General features: G+C 43.9%; 2 protein-coding genes across 3 annotated transcripts in view; one reads left to right on the top strand and one right to left on the bottom strand.

Moving 5' to 3' along the window:
* Positions 1-19,295, top strand: part of PDGFD (platelet derived growth factor D) — a 194,778-nt gene that overhangs the window by 83,579 nt on the left and 91,904 nt on the right. The window lies entirely within an intron of this gene.
* On the bottom strand, positions 4,124-5,320 carry DDI1 (DNA damage inducible 1 homolog 1). The gene has a single exon (XM_056115048.1). It carries the CDS (start codon positions 5,318-5,320, stop codon positions 4,124-4,126), a length of 1,197 nt encoding a protein of 398 aa, XP_055971023.1.

Below are 19,295 nucleotides of genomic sequence, written 5' to 3'. Positions count from 1 at the left end.
CCAGAGATATTTTAGTCTTGCTTTACCTATTTTATATAAAAATAGTAAATACAAATCTATCATTATCAATAGACTTTTTCTACTCTTTCATTCGTATAATCTGTATTTATTAAGCATATCCTACTTCCCTTGCCTGAAACACAAAGAACTAAAGTTTAACTATGAATGATATAATCATTCCAGGAAATCTCAGCACTGTTTAATTTTTGTTAGTGATTTGGGGCCCAATTCTGGTGCTTCAAAATGCCCAAATACTTACATCACTGCCATCTGGTTGGTAGCTCAGTTTCCAAGAGAACCGCAGTTCTTTTAGTTCCCAGAGTTTAATATGTGACAAATGTTCCCTTCGACAATGCCTCCTCTGGGAGTTGATTTCTTTGCCTGGCTTTGTGAGAGGCACATATGTGGGCTGTGGCCTGGCCACACTTCGAGACTCAGCCATCACCAGGAGGGAAGTGGAATCTCCTGTAGCTGTGGGTCAACAAGGCAAAGCAGATGTACGGGTCACTGAGGCTGGTTTGAGAAGGTGCCTGCTGCTAGCGTGAGGCAGTTACCGGGTCCCCTGCACTTGCAGGACAGGCCCTCTCTGTGGAGATGGCAGACTGTCCTGAGTGTGGACTGTCGCTTAAAGCAGCATTTCTTAGATGAGGATGTATCCCACGACCCAGGTTTGATGCCCCAGCAAACATAGTTCCTGAAGCTTCATCAGGGACCGGGAAGCCCAGCATCAGAGGAGCCCAAGTATCCCGGCACTGCAAGAACTGAGCTTTGTACCACACCCTCAGACCTTTGCGTTGAACTGCTGGCCCACCCGGCCGAGAATTGCCAGTGACCCCTTCTAGCCCTTCGAACAAAGTAGTGATTATCAACCATCACCACCTGGGGGCCCCAGACATTCCAAGGGAACCATAGGTGAACGCTGTATAGGTGGGGGACTGTGGCACAAGACTCTGCGGCTGAGCTGAAGGACTGGGAGGGGGAAATGCACAGTAAGGAAGCCAGCTTGAACGGGGCTGTGGTCAGAAAAAGACTGAGCAAGAGTGGCTTACAGCACCTGCCATGGCATCAGAACATTGATGCAGCCTATGAAACCTAGCACTTCCACAGCATCTGACATACTGGAAGTGCTCCATAGCGCATTAGCCTAGGGCCCAGCTGTGGTAGGGAGCACCAATAGCACCTACATAGGGTGGGTGCTCCATAGGGCGTTAGCCCAGGTCCTGCCTAGTATAGGGAGCACCAACAGCCCCTGACATAAGGTCGGTGCTCCATAGTGTTTTAGCCCCAGGTCCTGGCTGTGGTAGGGAGCACCAACAGCGCCTGACACAGGGTGGATGCGCCATAGCACGCACAGGTCTTGACTCTGGCAGGGATCACTACAGAGATAGATGATAAGCAAGTTTGTTCTTGTGGACTCATATTCTGAGGTTCTGGATTCAGCCCAAAATTAATTATTTTTTAATATTTCACTGTGTACATTTTTGCTGCATCTTTTCTTGTTTCTCTAACCGAGCATCTAAGGGTTTTTTTGTTTCTTTATATTTTTAGGCTATAAGGTATATTCTCTTGCCTCTGCTTGGCATAGAATGATGACTAGACTCTTGGAAAAGTATTTTGACTTTCTAATGACATCAATAAATGTAAAACTCTGATGCATTTCAATTGAAAGACTAATTGAATCCCTAGATATGACATGAGTTTGGGAGAATATATTAATTAATGTAATTTAAATTAATTTTCCTCTTCATCTTAAAAGGTCATTGTAGTAAAGTTCTGGCAAAGTGAGACAAAGTGAGATTGATGCTATAGGGTAAGAATGTGACAACTTGGGGGGGGCAAAGTGATAGTACAGCGGGAGGGCATTTGTCTTGTAAGTAGCTGACTGGGGTTCAATCCCTGGCACCCCGTGTGGTCCCCTGAACTCTGCCCTGAACAGTAAGCCCTGTAAGGTATAAGTTCTGAACACAGCTGGGTGTGCCCCCCCCACAAACAAACAGGAATGTGACTAATTTGAATGATGATTTTACCCAGAGTATACCAGTTTTGGACATAGCACCAGTTGATCCATTAACAGTAGGAAAACACTTTGATTTCATCTGCATAGTGTCTGCATTACTGCTTTATAACATGAAGAAAAGCTTGAGGATTTTCTAATAATATTCATAAAATAAGCCTTACTGATGAGAACTATGCAAAGAACCAAGCCTTAAAGAGTGTTTCTATTGAAGAAGGGGAAGGATAAAGATTAACAAGACAAAGACCACCTCAAATGCTTTGAATAGCTTTAGATCTTGTTGGGGTAATAGAATAATTTCAGTATGCCTACGTCATGATAGACTCTTCATACTGCAAATGCTTTTTCCTCTGAAACAATTTATGAATGATAAATTTGAGTTGCAAAATGTACATACTGATTTCCCTAGCACTATAGAGCAGGAAGCAGGATATATATTTCTTGACGAATTAATATGAATTATTGCCCTAAAAATTTTCTCTGCATCTGAAGATCTCAGTCAGTGGAAACTTTTGTCTTGGTTGTTTCATTCCTGGATTGTAATCAATCTTCTCTTTACCAGAGTCACTGGTATAGGAGAATAGAATGGATGTGACCATGGAATGCAGCTTCAGAAATCCTCCCATTCAGAAAGGGCAGCTCAGACAGAAAAGGGAACAAGTAAAGGGTGTTGGGAGCATCCTCCCAGGATGGGAGATGCATGCTGAAAGTAGACTATAGACGAACATGTTTGCCACCCAATGCCTCTTTTGCAAACCTCAGCAACCAAAAGAGAGAGAGAACAAAAGGGAATGCCCTGCCACAGATGCAGAATGGGATGGGGGTATGGGAGGGATAGGAGGGTTACTGGGATCATTGGTGGGGGAGAATGGGTACTGATGGAGGGATGGGTACTGGATCATTGTATAACTGAAACCCAAGTACAAAAACTTATAAGGTCAACAACTGTACCTCATGGTGTTTCACTAAAAAAAAAAAAAGAAAGAACTTTTCCCATTCAGAATACTCGAGGCTCATTTAAATAGTGAACTGCTTTGTTTAAATAATATTTATGTAGTAGCTTAAAATATAAAGAGAGATTTTAAAAAGGAGATGACCTTGTGGAAGTGAGCATTAAAGAATCTGAACCATTGATCCTTTCTTCATCCCACTCCTCCATGACCACCCACTAAACTGCCAAGCAACACCATCATTTTAGTTTGTTTGCTCAGGGCTTACTTCTGACTCTGCACTCAGAGATCAATCCTGGCAGTACTCAGGGGACATTATGTGGTGCCGGGGATAGAATTCAGGTCAACCACCAGCAGGGCAAGTGCTTTACAGTACTCTCTCTAGCCCCTTGCCATCATTTATAAAAATCTGCTTGATCATCTTCATTTTACAACCTAGGTGTCTTTGAATGCAGAGCAAAGATAAAATTATTTTAGCATACCTGGGAGGACAAAAAAAAATGCACATTCTCAAATTTAGCAAAATAAATAAATCAGAGGTCTTTTGAGGTAGACTGTAGCGAGTGTGGCTCCAGGGGACTCAGGGGAAGGGCAGATGTCAAAACAGGAAATTGGCTCTTCTTGGGCTGTCTAAAACAGACATTCATAACTATTCATCTACTGATGTGCCTGACCTGAAAATTGCTAAGAACTCTCCCAAAGAAAACACCACCTGTGAAAATAGACATTTTTCTGAATATAAATAATTGTTCGGGCTGGTTTGATAGTTTCGCATAGATGCCCAGCTCTTTTCCTAGGAATTCTGCACAATAGTAGTGGCTTTGCCCTGGGGACTCTGCAAAGACCTGGTTGGCACACACCTCGCGGCTCTTAGGACACGGTTGCTCAGGAAAGAGGCCAGTTATGGGTCTTGAAATTCCCTGAGCCCTGCAGGGCCTTCTCGGGATGAGGTTTAGTGACATCTAATGAGGGCAGTGGCAGAGGGCCCGAGAACAAGTAGCCCAAACTTGCAGGGGAAAGAATCTGAGAACTCAGCCAAGTCCAGGTCTGGTTGTTACAGATGTTTTAATTTGTCTGTTACCTGTGAGCTCCTGCCTTATAATTTCCCCAGCACCTGAGCCCTACCCTCATCAAGGTGGTGACATTGGTTCCACGCACATCAATGCCTTTTTCGCCCCGAATCTTTCCTGGACTGTTTAATAGAATTTGTTCTGTCCCTTTCGGACAAGTCGTCCTGCCCATACCCAGTCACCAGCCGAGCGCAGGAGGGTAGCTCACCCTCGGAAAGGAAGTGGGTCTCTGTGCCCGTGGTTCCAATCACCAGCACGTTTCTCTTCAGGTCAATGGAGCACTGGTGTCTCCTGAGCATATCGAGGCCAAGGAGCATGTCCATGGGCTGCTCGCCCAGGATGACCAAGGAACACTGCAAGAAATCCCCCTCGATTTGTATCTGTGCCAGATGGACCCGGCCGATGATCCTCTGTGTGCCCACGCCCTTGGCGATGCCAGCCCAGCGGCTATCCACCAATCGCATGACGTTGCAATGCTCGGCACAGGCTTTGCTCATGATGGTCATCTGGGCGCCGGAGTCCACAAAGGCTTTGAGGGCATGGCCATTGACCTTGCAGTTGATGTAGAGCATGGCCACCTGCCCGAAGCTCTCAGGGGCCTCCTCCATGGCCATGTGCATGTTCTCCTCGATGTTCTGCTGCCGGATTTCCTCCTCAATCCTGGCCTGAGCGTCCAGATCGAATGGGTCGGCTGAGTAGAGGCGCAGCCGCTCCTGCTCTCTCAGGGCCCGGTCCCGCTGCTGCTCCCGGAGCACCTGCGAGAAGGCCTCCAGGCTGCCGCTGAGCAGGGCGTCGGCCAGCACTGGGTTGCGCTCCTTCAGGAGGGACAGATCGTGGGGACTGGACAGCAGCATGCTGCGGATCAGGGCGGGGTTGTCCATGTCCCCGAATGATGAAGTCTTCTCTCCCGAGCCCAGTCTGTGGGAATGCAGGGCCGACGGTTGGCGGGGCTGCTGGGCCGCGTGGTGCTGACGGGCACTGGATGTTCCGGGCTCAGCCACCCCGCCCAGCTCTATCTCAGGCAGGCTCAATGCCCGACGAGAGCCCACATTCTCCTTCTGGAGCAGGACGATGACATCTCCCTCCTTGATGCCGTAGGAGCCCAGAGTACTGTGCTCATCGCTGAGGATACGCTCCAGGAAGAAGATCTGGGTCTCTGCGGCCGGGATCCCGGACTCCAGCTCACACAGTAGGCGGAAGTTGTGCAGCTGGAAGTCGGAGCTGACCTGCAGGGAGAAGGTCACTTCGGAGAGGTCCCTCCGCACGCAGTACACGGTGACCAGCATGGCCCAGGCCCAAGACGGCGGGATGGGCAGAGAGCATCAGGCCGTTCTGTGACTGGCTGAAGCTGGAGCCCCTGGATGTCTCGGTGGCGGCTCCTCACCGGCTGGTCAGCACTTTGTTCATTCACTTCCCACACAAGTCCAGCTGCTTGCTGGCCTGGGAGCTGTCTGCCAGCCACAGTGCCTGCAGCCGGACCGCCTGAACTCTTGGGGAAGCATGTCGTATTCCAGAGTTTGGATGGGTACCACTCAGCTCTCACAATGCCCATTCCCATGGAAACAGAGTGACTGCACTGATGAGGTTCTGAGGCTAGCCCTCCGACCCTATTGGAACCCACGTTGAGAACACTGCTCTTTCATTCGCCCCCTCAGCCCATATTGATGCTGCCCTGGCTCATTTCCAAAAGTGTGTTCTCATAGGCAAATATCCTTGTCCTCCTTAGGAATATCCTGCTCTTACCGAGTGTTAGCACTTGATTCAGGCTTGGTACCTGCCCCTGCAGTGCGCCCCTTCTAGGATGAGATTGATGGTGAGTTCATAAATCCTAATCCTGGAGGAAAAGTGCTTTCACAAGGCGTGTTGGTACCCTGATGGACCCACAGAGCAAGGGAAGCTTTTGAAAAGACAAGACAGAGTGAATGTTGAACAAGCAGTGCTGGTCCATCCAATCAAACAAAAAAAAAATGTGCAGGTACAAAAGCAAGAATGTGTGTTACTTCAGAGAAGAGTGAACCACTCATTATAACGGTGTCAGCCACTTTCTGGACATGAGCTTTTGCCCTGTAATAGCTCCTCATCCCCAAGCTTTGTATCTGTTTCTGTTCTGAATACCACACAGGTTTAATTACTGTTGCATTGTAGTACAGTTTGAGGTCAGGTAACTGACACAAGCATTTTGTTTAGGTAACATGACACCAGCAATTTGTTTTTTCATCTCCAGGTTGTAGTAGCAATTTGAGGTCTTGTACAATCCCATAGGTAAAGGTAAAGGTAAAGGCCCTCCCGTTGTTCGTCGATTTGGTCGAGCGGGCCCAGTAACGTCTCCATTGGAGACTTTGTTGTCACTGTGTTTGGCATATCGAACACTTCACGGGGAGCTTGCCAGGCTCTGCTGTGCGGGCAAGATACTCTCGGTAGCTTGCCGGGCTCTCCGAGAGGGGCAGAAGAATCGAACTCGGGTCGGCCATGTTGGCTGCATGCAAGGCAAACGCCCTACCACTGTGCTATCTTTTGGTTCCATTTCCTTTAGATATTGTTTTTCCATTGGGTTGGGATTCCATTAAGTTGACATATTGCTTCCAGTTAAATGGGCATTTTGTTTGTTTGTTTGTTTGCTTGCTTGCTTGCTTGCTTCTTGGGCCACATGTGCACTGCCCAGGAAGCAATTCCTGACTCTGCTTAGGGCTTGTTCAAAAGGTGTTGGGCATATATGCACACCCTCGTCACTCGCTTCAGCCCCAAGGTTAGGGGACTGTTTGACTGTCTTCATTCTCCCCATCATGTACATGGAATGGTGTTTCACCTGCTATGTTTCTTCTTATGCTTTCCAAGTATGTCCTTTGTGCCATCTCCCTGTCCTTAGTGAAATAACTTTCCTGTAGAAATTGATGAATTATTTTAGGCTTTTTAAAAATTATTTGTAAAGAAGGCTGGCATGTTCACTCAATACTCTTACAGTCATAAATGTGTTCTTTGTTTCTTACGTTCCTGATAAATTTATCAGAGCTCAGTAGTGCTTTCTCCTAAGTGTGGGAACCATTATGAAATGTGGTGCAGGTATGTTTCTCTGCGAGACACTCATGAGAAGCCGGTGATGCTTCGATACAATGTTAGCCCCAGCCACTCAGCTAGGACAGTTTGTTCTGCAAACTTTAATAAGCTAGGGAAATAACGCTTGGAATTTTATTTTTTTTAAACAACAGATAAAATTGGGGGTTTTGTTGTCAGTTATATTTTTGTAGGAAAGCAAGAGTTTGAGTTTGCATCCAAAGAATCTAACATTTATATCACCGTAATATTCAACATAATGAGTATTTCTGTTGTCTGTTTTATTAGTTTGCTGCACATTTTGCTGCAGGTAGCATTTTGTATTTGTGTGCAAAGTAATATTTTGCCTGCCTGTCTTCCTCTCTCCCTCCCTCTCTCCCTCACTTCCCTCAATGCTAGACACTCATGAGAATTCATGATACTTTGATGCAGTGTTATACCCACCCCCAGCCACCTAGCTGGGACAGTTTGTTCTGAAAATGTTAATAAGCTAGGGAATTAATGCTGGAATTTTGTTGTTTTTTTTAAAAGAAACAACAGGTAAAATTGGGGTTTTTGTTGTCAGTTAAATTTTTCTTCCTTCCCTTCCTTCCTTCCTTCCTTCCTTCCTTCCTTCCTTCCTTCCTCCTTCCTTTCTTTACTTCCTCCCTTCATCCCTTCTCCCTCCTTCCCTCCTTCCTTCCTCTTCCCCCTTCCTTCCTTCTCTCCCTTATCTTCCTTCCTTCCCCTTCCTTTTCTTCCTTCCCTCCCACCTTCCTTCCTTCCTTCCTTCCTTCCTCTCTCCCTCCCTATCTCCCCCCTTCTACCCCCATAATGAAATACATGTGGAAAATCAAAGGGTCTCAGACCCTGACCAGTTGGCTGTCATTGCTCATGTCATAGGATGATGCTCTAGCCCAGCCACCTCAGTCCATGATCCTCTATCTCAAATCTCCGAAACTGTAAAAGATCAAGAGACTCCTGAGGCTGCTTAGACTTCTGTTTGTATATTGTTTCATCATTTTACTCAGCATTATTCATCATTCTAATACTCTGTGCATAAGTCTCTTCCCTTAACATAGTAACGAGAAACTCCTGTTTATGAAATAAACTCAAGGATCATTAGAAATATATAGAAATATTCCTAAGTGTCATATGTTCTTATACCATAAGTTCCTAAAGTAAGTTACGTGAATTATCTGGTTGTGCCATTTGAAGGTTAATGCAACATTTTTGGGTAGTTTTTTTTAATTACCTCCCCGTTTCTTTCTTGGTGTGTACAATCACTTATCACTTAACTTCCCGTTAATCGTCGATTTGCTCAAGCGGGCTCCAGTAAGGTCTCAATTTGTCCCTGTCGCGTGCTAGTGTAGCCCAATGGCGTCTGTTCACTCTAGGAACATGAAGAGCCTCAAACCGATCGTTCATGATCTTGATGAAGAAGTCTGACCATCTGGTAGGTGGGCAGCCACACGGTCTTTTGACATCCCGTGGAATCCAGTCAGTAACAGCTCTAGTCCAGCAGTTGTCTTTAAATCTCATTACGTGACCAGCCCATCTGATTTTTGACACCTTGGCAAACGAGACAGCATCCCTGATTCTTGATCTTCGATGGATGCCGGAACTCCAGATTCTTTCTCTCATTTGAGAGAAACGCGATATTCCAAGCATAGCTCTTTCAATTCTTCTTTGGGAGACCTGAATAGTGTTCTCATCCTGTTTGCATAGGCCCAGGTCTCTGAGGCATATGTTAATGCAGGAAGAACAGTGGAATCAAAGAGATGTGCCCAGAGACGGAGGTTCTTCGTCCTCTTAGCTATTTCTTCGACACTCTTGAAGGCGTTCCAAGCTGCTCTCTTCCTCCTGCGCAGCTCTGGTGTCAGGTCATTTGTCATGTTGACTTCTCGACCTAGGTACACATAGCTGTTGCATTCGAAGATGGTCGTTCCATTGAGAGCGAATGGGGCATCAGGAACGAGGCTGTTTCTCATAAACATTGTCTTCGTAAGATTCAGCTGTAGTCCTACCTTTCCACCCTCACGGTCAAAGTCGGCCAGCATTTGTGCCGCTTGACTGATGTTTGGTGTAATTAAAACAATGTCATCAGCAAAGTGGAGGTTGTGTAGTTGCTGACCATCTATCTTCACTCCCATTCCTTCCCATTCCAGTCGTCACATGATGTTCTCGAGGGTGGCACTGAAGAGTTTTGGTGAAATGGTATCACCCTGCCGAACCCCTCTCTTGACATCAATGATTACTTCTTTGTAGAATGGTGAGATCTTGGTAGTGAATCCGCAATACAGTTCACGGAGGATCTTGATGTATTGGGCTTGAATGCCCTGATTGGCTAGGGCTTCAGTGACCCCTTCCGTCTCAACAGAATCAAAGGCTTTCCTTAAATCAATGAACATTAGACAGAGCGGCATCTTGAACTCTCGAGAAACCTCAATGAGCTTGGTTATTGTGTGGATATGGTCGATGGTGCTGAATCCTTTGGGGAACCCATCTTGCTCACATGGTTGTCCTTCATCTAGTGTTCTGCCAATCCTATTTAGGATGACTCGAGTGAACAACTTGTAGATGACAGACAATAGGCAGATCGGGCGATAGTTGCCAATGTCATGGATGTCTCCCTTCTTGAACAGTAGTACGGTCCTGCTGGTTTTCCACTGGGACGGAACCTTGCGTTCAGACAGGTAGCGTGTGAAGAGCCAAGCCAGTGTATTGATGTGTACTGACGGCAGGTTCTTCAGGTGTTCAGGTCTGACCTTGTCTGGGCTGAGTGCTGTTCGTTTCTTTACCAACGAAATGGCGTGTCGGATTTCGGAAGGGAGAACGTTGGGAATGACATATCCATCCTGTGGAATTTGGTATGTTGGCAAGTGGACATGGCTATCGAAGAGATTTGAGTAGAAGTCATGGATAATCTTCTCCATTACTGTTCTGGAGGATGTGATAGATCCATCAGGACGTCGGAGGGCAGTCATCTTGGTCTTGTAGTTGGTGAAGGACAGGCGGGCGTTACGACTACTTTTCCCAGCTTCTGCCACATCTACCAGTACTTCTGCTCTGCTCTCTTTGAGGTCTTTCTTGATTGCATCTCTGCACTGCTTTGCGAGGTCGGACATTAGCTTACAGTTGCCTGAGGCATGCGCCAAACCACGTTGGCAAATAAGCTCAAGAGTTTTTCGAAGACAGGCGTTTTTTTGTGGCTATCTCTCTCTTGGCGTTCCTCGCACAATCATGGAGGTGCTGAACCAGTCGATCGTATTCCTCGTCAATGTTGTCAACAATGGCATCTTCCCATGTTGCCTCAATAATGCCAAAGAGCTCCCAGTAGTGGTTGTTCTGGAAGTTCTCTTCTTAAACTTTGCAGCCCTTTCTCCCCGTTCTGTGAAGTAGAATTTTGCACGAAGGAGACAGTGGTCCAATCCCATTCGGAATTTTGGGACAACAGCAACATTGGTCGCTGGCAAAACCATCGATTTTATATGATGTGGTCTATTTCGTTGTGGAATCGTCCACTGGGAGACTCCCATGTCCAACGTTTAGATTCTGCCTTCTGGAACTGTGAGTTACCATGGATGGTCTTGGTCGACATGATGAACTCAGACAGTCTCTCACCCTGTTCATTCCATTCTAGGCCATGGGTCCCAATGTGAAGTTCTTCAGCTTATCTTCTTGGTCCTATCTTGGCATTAAAATCACCCTCAATGATCTTGTAGAAGGTGTGGTCTTCTTTATAGAACTTCTCCAGCTCCATGTAGAACTTCTCAATTTCTCTTTCATCATAATGGGATGTTGGTACATAGACATCGAAGATAGAAACTGCCGGCAGTGAGCCACATCTATTCAAATGTAAAAGTCCGATTCAGGTTGTTAGGCATTCGAATGAATCAATGCTCTTGGCCAAGTTTGTGTTGACAAGGACACAGACGCCTCCGACACCTCTTTTATTGCATGTTCCGAAGAACAATTCTTCTCCAGTGTCAAAAGCGGCATGGTGAGATTCGTGCCTTCTTGTCTCAGTCAGACCAATGATGTCGTACTTGATCTTTCGCGCTTGTACCATCAGGTCCTCTATGGATGCATCTGATGCTAGCATACGTGCATTGAAAGTACAGACGATCATTTTTGTCTTCCTTCGTTGTGGCAGCCTAGTTCGGCCTTCAGATTTTATTGGCCTCTCCTTTCTCATCCTTCTCAGTGCTGCCATGTGAAGCCTTCAGGGTCAGGTGAATGAGACCCATTGTAATTACTGGTTTTGGCATATCGAATACAGAACAGTGTGTACAATAAAAAACATAATTGAATCTGTTTTTGAAAAGTGAGACTTCTGCAAGATCTCAGGGCTATCACTCAGAAAATCAATTCTCATTGTATAGCCTAAATACCCAGAAAATAAAAAAGATGACACAGATTTCATACTAGCTAAATAAATAACCCCAAAGTCATTTGTGGGGAATAAATCCACAGTGATACGTTTCGTAATTTGCCTCTTAAAGAAAAATACTTAATGTAGCTGAAGTTCCAGGTAATTGATGGTTTTGCTTAGTACAGTCAGTTGATGTTCAAAGTATCATCTCTAGCTTTACTGAGCAAAATAAATGGCTTTTTCTATGGGAAAAAAGAGTATTGGAGAGAAAAAAAATAACTTCATAAATGCCATTCTTTCGAATATATGATAATTAGACCATGTTAAGCCCTTGATTTTCTTACTATGCCTTGATCCTTTCCCTTAAAATGTGTGCATGGGACTGCTTTAAAGTGAAGTGTAATCTAGACTTCCGAAGACAGTTAAATCATCAGTTGAGATGTTCACAGTGGTTTATGAAAAACAGAATCATTTTCTTGTTGGACGGAGCCACTCCCACCCTATGTGTAGTGGTGCTTTGGGACCCAGGGAGAGCACACATTCCTGCCTCACTCCCAGCGCTCCCAAAATGCAAGGCTGGTGTTTGCCCACTCGAGCCATATTTACAGTGCCCCAAAGACATGCAATTTTTAAAGCTGTATTTTTAGTTTTATAAAGTTTTGCTGCCATCCCTTCATTTGCTTTACACTAATACAATAAATTAAATCAGAACTCAACAATAAATAATGTTTAGACTGTAGATAGATCATTATTTGCTAGATACACTTTAAAAGGATCTGATGAAACTGCAAGCTTAAGTTAGAATGCTTGGAGTTTTCAGTTATGAAAAGTTTGACTCTAGTATGATAAGACCGCTTAAGACCTCTTAGATAATTGAAGAAACTGGTGGCACTTAAGAATTTTGTCAGTTACTGGACCTCATCTAGTGTGTGTTTATTGTAAAGAGAAAGAATTTGGGCAGGATTCACATACATAGAATGATTGAGCTATTCAGGACATCTTTTCAGTTACATCAAATATATAATTTAAAGGATATATCCTTTTCTCCATGTAAAAAGCATAGTTTATTTATGACCTTATTTTATAGATTGTTTTATCTTAACAGAAGAGACTAGTTTTAAATTATACATTGCATGTCGAAAGCAGTATAACCTTTTCATTTTTTTACTTTTTCAAAATACATGCTTTCTAAGTCTAAATAGACATGTATTTTCTTATTTTAAGAAAGTTTGCTGTGATTTCTGCAAAAAATAAATTTTGTGTAACAAATTGATAGCAGAATAAAATGACATATGATTTTGTAGGTTTTCTTGTTTCTTAATGTATCTTAAAAACAAAATGTTTTCTTATATCTCCTCAACAGAAAATAATCACAAAATAGCAATAACAATTAGATTTTACGTTTTGAATCCAGCTGTTATTGAGATAATTATTTAGATACTTTTCCTTGTTTATTTTTTATTGTAACTTAAAAACAACACATTTAAAAATAATCACTATAGTTTAGAATGAGACCTGTTCCCAAGTGCAAAGAAACTTTAATAACATCACCATGAATAGTATTTATTATAATATTTTGCTAATTACATTATATAGTTAAGTGTGGTGAAAATATCTGGCTTCTCACGTGGCAGCGCTCAAATCAAAAATCCTTACCTTTTGGTATCTTCTGTGGTGTCTTTTCCATGTGAATTGATCAAAAAAGACATATCTGAACCTCCCCATTTACCCACAAGAACAATCATGTTCATTAGAATAAAACTAAAGGAGAAGGCAACGAGTTGTACAGACTGGCATTTTATTATGTTCTGATTATGCATTTAGTTTAGGAATCATAACTTTATTTCATAAGGGATGTGAGAGATTGTTATTTCATAACATCCATGAGAGACGTTGCCATGATATATTCTCTTATTCAACTATGAAATTGCCAAAGGTCTAAACTCTGGATTTTGCTCTTATAAAAGAAAGGTCTGAAAAAATGGGTGCTTAACCAGAACTTACAGCAAAGGAGAGTCTACGGAAAGAGGAATCCTAAAATCCAAGCCCCTGTCCAGCCCTTCACTCTGCTGCCAGGAGGTCCTGGGTATGTTGGCACTAACCTACTTGTTTTCCGTTTCTTTCTGGCTTGTTTGTGATCATTGTGCTCTCCTGTGCTGTGGCCTTCCCAGCAAGTCCATTCTACTGGGAAATCAGTGGAGGGCTGCAGAGTTATTTGTTATTTGGAAATAGCTGGTCTCCATCCCCGGGGAACGTACATTTGGAAAGTTAGGAACATTAATTTTTGCATAATGAGTTAAGTTTTCTGCCATTTGGGGGATGAACTAAAAAAGTGTTCATAATCCTGCAGTCACTATTGAATGGCCACTCCTGGAGACCCCTGGGCAGGCCCTTCAGAGGACAGAAGGGTGAGTGGGATGAGGGTGGGCGCTCTCCTGCTCCCTGCAAGAAGCTGCAATGCAGGATTGCTCTCCGTCCTTTCATGCAGTTGAAGTCAGAGAGAGCATGAGGCAGTATCAGTAAATGAGCTGCTTGCTTGGGAGGCATGCATGTTCTGCTTTGGGGGCTGGGGGACAGAGAGTGAGGAAAATGCTCTGTGGAAAAGTTGACTGAGCGGGATTGTGAGATTTTACCCAGCAGGGGCTGGGGGGACCTTCACTTGGTGGACAGGCCCACTCTAGGTCCGTCTTCTGATGATAGGTCTCTCTCTACTGGTTTGGCCTCTGATACCTCTATGACCGAAATGTGACAGAGGTTGGCAGGGGATGTACAGAAAAGGAGGGAGGAGTCATCTGGCCTTCTCAGAAAGTAAAGGTCCTGCATTCATGTGTGGGCATCGCAGAACAGAGGCCCGGGTTCCTCCGAGGTCCAGAGTCTGCCTAGTGGAGGGCCAGGCTGTCTGTTTCATGAGTGTAAGCCTAGGTAGTGTGTGAGTGGACTCCTGCTTAGGTGCTCCTGCTGCAGCTGTCTTCCATCTCTTTGAGAGACAGCAAAGATTCCCTCAGCGTTTGGGCATTTGATTGCCGTTGCATCTTAACTTACGTGTGAGTCAGTGGAGACATTTTACTGGACAGTGAGAAAGTCTGTCCCGAACTGCCTAAAGTTCCCGTGAGCACTCTTGCTCTACACTTCCATCAGTGGCCGCCCTCCCGTCAAGTGTTCCACGTAACACAGTCCACAGCTTCCCGAAAGTGACTTGTTTTCCTGGTACCCAAACTTCCCTCTGGTACATGAGATTTCAGATTATGGGGCACAGTATATTGAAAGCATAAAATTGCCCCCACTGGCTGATCCCTCACACCCCTGACCATGGCATCCCATGGCCAGGTCACTTCATCAGTAGAAACACACTGGATCTAGTGCTCATGGTAGCTCCATGCTACATGTATGTTCGTTTTTTAAAATGGCAGAGGTACAATAAAAAGGTCTCAAAAAAATTGAAAAGGATTTGAACTACATGAAGAGTGAATTTCCACCTACTCTATGTAGGACAGGTAATATTTCTGCTGCTGTCTTATAAATGATGGAATTTTCAGATTGCTATTTGTGTAGCCTTTGCTATTCTCAACAGCAGCTGAGTTAATTGATTACCATGGTAATTAGCATGGCTAAAGCCCATCTGTCTATAGAATTTAATTGTGTTCCAACCATGAAAATGAGAGAGAAATCCTGATAAACAAAGCTTTAAAAAAAAAAAAAAGGAAAAGCACACAAAAGAGAAATCAGCTTCAACTTCTTTTCTGAAAAACAAATCGAAAAAAATTAGCAGCCCACCTACAAAATCCAGATTCTTTTTCTTTCTGTTTCGTATTTGCTTGGCTTGTTGGGTCTGTGGATGTCTGCATGCTCATCCTCTACCTTGAGAGGAAGCATGCCCTCCTCACCTCCACCCCTGGTCCTCACTTCAATTATCATTTCCATTTCATTTACAGATACTCTTATTTCACCCAGCTCATAAAATGGGCTTAAATGCTGATAAGATCTTGTTTACCATGTAACTGGTTAAATATCTCTGGCACCGCTGAGCTGATTCTCAGAATATAAATGGACTTTCTTTGGAGGCCCCCAGGGGATGGTGACAAACCAGAGTCCCTATGTCTCCCCACTTTCCAAGTCACAGCCCTCATCTCTGGTGTGCAAGACTAAGAAGATAGCATCATCGATTTTTTTCTTTATAAACTATAAATAGGATGGGACAGAAAGGTCCCGACCACCCCAACCAAACTGTTTTTGTCTTTTATTATTCTGCTTTTACTTGTCTTTGTCCAAAGCGACTTAAAGCACGATTAATCTTGAACAAAGATAGGGTTCTGCTTCACATTCCTCCTGCAGTGTTTTTTATCCAGCATGGGAGCTGCGGTGGGCTGCTGGTGCCTGTGGCTGAGAGACACAGGACGAACTGTTCTAAGGATAACTCACAAATTACGGCTTCGGCCATGAGAAGGCACTGCCATTAGTCTGGCATCCAAAAGCGCAGCCCCACTGCATTGGCTTCTGACATGGAAATTGAGCCCCTGACTATTTATTCACAGGATCGTCTGAAGCAAGTTCAAAGCCCCAGCTTATGAATTTGCAATTCCGTCTAAAGAAAAAAAAAAGAACCTTTATGAGGATGCATCATTTGCTTTTGTAGCTGCTTTAGTCTCAGCTCGCCAATCTTCTGTTTCCCTTGCTAGGCAAGACCATCTCTTTGTGGTATTGAATTTTTTATCTAAAATAACTAGGATCGTCCTAGATACGAGATACCTCAATTAGAGATAAAGAACTCACGCTATACTTTGAATTACTTCTTATCAAAAAAAAAGCTGCACGTTCTGTCCTTTGAAAATATTGACTCTGTCAGCCTCTGTGACCGAAAAATAAGAAAGTCAGCAAATATAGGTATCTTCAAAATCTAGTGCCAAAGTTTTAATCAGGGTATGCTGTTGTACCCGTGTATAAAACAACAGTGTCTCTAGCTAGACTTCTGGAAAAGCAGTCACGCAACAGGAAACTGGATGAGATATACCGGTTAGTCACAAAAGCTCCTATAACTTTGAATTCATAAAAGTCGGGCTTAAACATCTTGACTTTATCGTTTGTTTTCTGAATGCCCTTCAACAATTCATTGATTTCTCTGAGCCTCATTATCCTCTTTTGTAAAATGGAGTAAATGATGGTAATCTATTTTTCCTATAATTTTGGTATAGACTAAATGAGGAATTTGAATTTGTATTGTAACTAGGAAGGCATTCTAGCAAAGTAACTTATTTTTTCCTGAGGGCTGGAGCAGTAGCACAGTGGTAGGGAGTTTGCCTGGCACGCAGCCAACATGGCCCACCCGAGTTCGATTCCTCCGCCCCTCTCGGAGAGCCCGGCAAGCTACCGAGAGTATCTCGCCCACTCGGCAGAGCCTGGCAAGCTCCCCGTGACGTATTCGATATGCCAAACACAGTAACAACAAAGTCTCCAATGGAGACGTTACTGGGCCCACTCGAGCATGAGGAGAATCAGAATTAACCACTGGGAAACATTAAGGAGTGAGGGGAGAATCTATAAGGAAGGTAAGTTTCACCTGATTGACTCAGATAGGGTGTACTTGTGTTTTTAGAACTCATCCTGCCTCCTGTAACTCTGCTCGCTGAGCAACCTAGGCTAGAAGGAGGGCGTCATCACCAAATCTGTTTCCAAACTCAGAAAGTATTCTTTAAATATTAAATAACTAAATCCATGAATTATTAGAAAATGTATTCATTCCCTGTCCTTTCTAATCAAACTTGTGTGCCTGGTCTTCTCATAGTTTAAAGAAAAAAGAAAGAAAGAAAAGAAAAGAAAAAGAAAAGAGCCCTTTTCAGAAAATTTGCAGGCAGACAGAATATAGTGAAAAGACAATCCATTTATCACAACTAAGTGGAAAAACACTGCATCTTAAATCAGGCTAGTATTGCTCCTCCCTTAAGTTAGAATCTAGACACCCTGTTATGGACACTCATGTGTTAGATATGAATGAAACAAGGAGAGAGCCTCATTTCATGTGGCAATTCCCTTAAAGAGCTTTTAAAAATATATACCCTCAAAGCAAATTCCAGAGCGAAGGGTCAGAGGGATGCCCGGATACTAGGCAAAAGCCTTCCATGAGGCCATAAGGTTTGCAGGACGGGGACTCTTCAGAAGTTGGCAGCACCACTAGATGCCCCCAGGCCCCTTCTGCTTTTTCAGAGGCACAGTTCTTCTAGGTGTTCCCCATGGCAGAGTAGAACCAGAGGGGACTGGTCATGGTGAAGCCAGGAGAGCCCCATGGCTTGTCCCTGGCTCTCATTGCCTTGAGCTCTTGCTTCTTCTTTTCCCTTAATCTAGGCATCCCAGGGCTGACCCAGCCAGGAAAGCCCACGACACCCATCCTGTGTCCAGGTTGACATCCATAGAGACACCACCTATGAACTACACAGGGCTGGGAGAGGTTTCTGCTGACTTCTTGTGTTTTCCTCCCAACACTCCTTCTCGAGTTTCAGACCTCAAGATATTTTTATAGAAAGCACAATTCTTTGCATCTACTTTGCACATCAGCTTGTCAAAACCTCGTCGCCTGGGCCAGGGCTCCATGTGGGCCTGCCACCTTCATGGTGTGTGTTCCTTCGTAGGCTTCTAACGCTTCTGTCTGTTTGGGAATTACAGCTCATGTTCAGGGGTGCCAGATTTCCTGACAGATATCTCTGTGCATGGCCTTGACTGAGCCCAAGTTCCCATTCTCTGACACCGACTTTGCTGAAGTTTCTTTACGCTGTGAAGAAGGATCTCAGGGTTTCTAGGCTTTTCGCTTCTGAGCAATGTAGGTACCTGGCATTGATTTTGCAGTTATCTCAGAGCATCAATCACTCAATGGTACATGGTTAGAATGTGTTCCATATTCTGCCCACAACTTCCTAGATCAGTTTTTCAGGAGAGATTATACAGATTTGACACTTTCAAGTGCAAATAGGCAATTTGTATGCACATTTCTGACAGGGGCCTTATGTGTGTCTCTCATTGTTTTGACAGTATTAGCAAACATTAGAAAGACAGCGACTTAAGTATCAGTTATTTGTATGCGTTTCAGTTCACATATTGTGGTTTTTTGAAGAAAATTCATATTCTCTGACCAATTTGTTTTACAAGTGAAATATGGATGAAAGGGTAGCATGATGAACAATAACAAAGTGTTGTTTCATTTTTCTTTGTATAATGACATTCAAATGTATTCTTATTCATCAGCTTGGAGATATTAATCCCTTTGGATTGACTTATTTTATCTCCTGATTTAGAGGCCAATGTGAAAACTGCTTTAGGTAGTAAATGCTAAATGTGTGTTTGGTGAGAGCTTCTTGCCCAGTGAGGTCCCAGGACAAGGAAAGCAGCTAAAGCCATTTCTCAGACTTTTGTCTGCTTAAGACTCATGCCAAAGATAGGTGACCTTTCTTCAGAGTGAATCATTTTCACCTGATCCCCAGATTGGACATGTTACTAAGAATGATCAATAGTGTGCATTTTCTGTGAACAAGACAAAACTATTGATAAAAGTGCAGTCAATGCCATTTTTCTCCCTCGTACTCAGAATCCACACTTCTTAAATGCTGCCCAGTAGGTTGGGGCCTCTCAAAAGGTTATGCAAGTCTGTCTTTGGTGGATTGAGTGATATGGAGGGAACTTGGCCTTAATTGCCAGAAGACAATGGAATCTTTTGAGATCCAGAGCTCTTTGAGAAATGGAATGTCTGACATTTATTTGAAATGCAGTAGAGCAGAGAAGGTAGTAGTTCCAGTTCTGAACGATGTAAATAAAACACAACTCAGAAACCTTTTTTAGCTTGCTTATCTTGCAGCTGTTATTTACTCAGATTT

The sequence above is a fragment of the Sorex fumeus genome, unplaced genomic scaffold (assembly GCF_029834395.1).
Source record: "Sorex fumeus unplaced genomic scaffold, SorFum_2.1 ptg000028l, whole genome shotgun sequence".
Lineage (NCBI taxonomy): Eukaryota > Metazoa > Chordata > Mammalia > Eulipotyphla > Soricidae > Sorex > Sorex fumeus.
Note: the sequence above shows the minus strand (reverse complement) of the source record. Positions and strands in the feature narration are given on the sequence as shown.

What these genes read in the sequence shown, in the direction of transcription:
- DDI1 (XM_056115048.1), bottom strand. Translation starts at nt 5,320, where the DNA reads ATGCTGGTCACCGTGTACTGCGTGCGGAGGGACCTCTCCGAAGTGACC.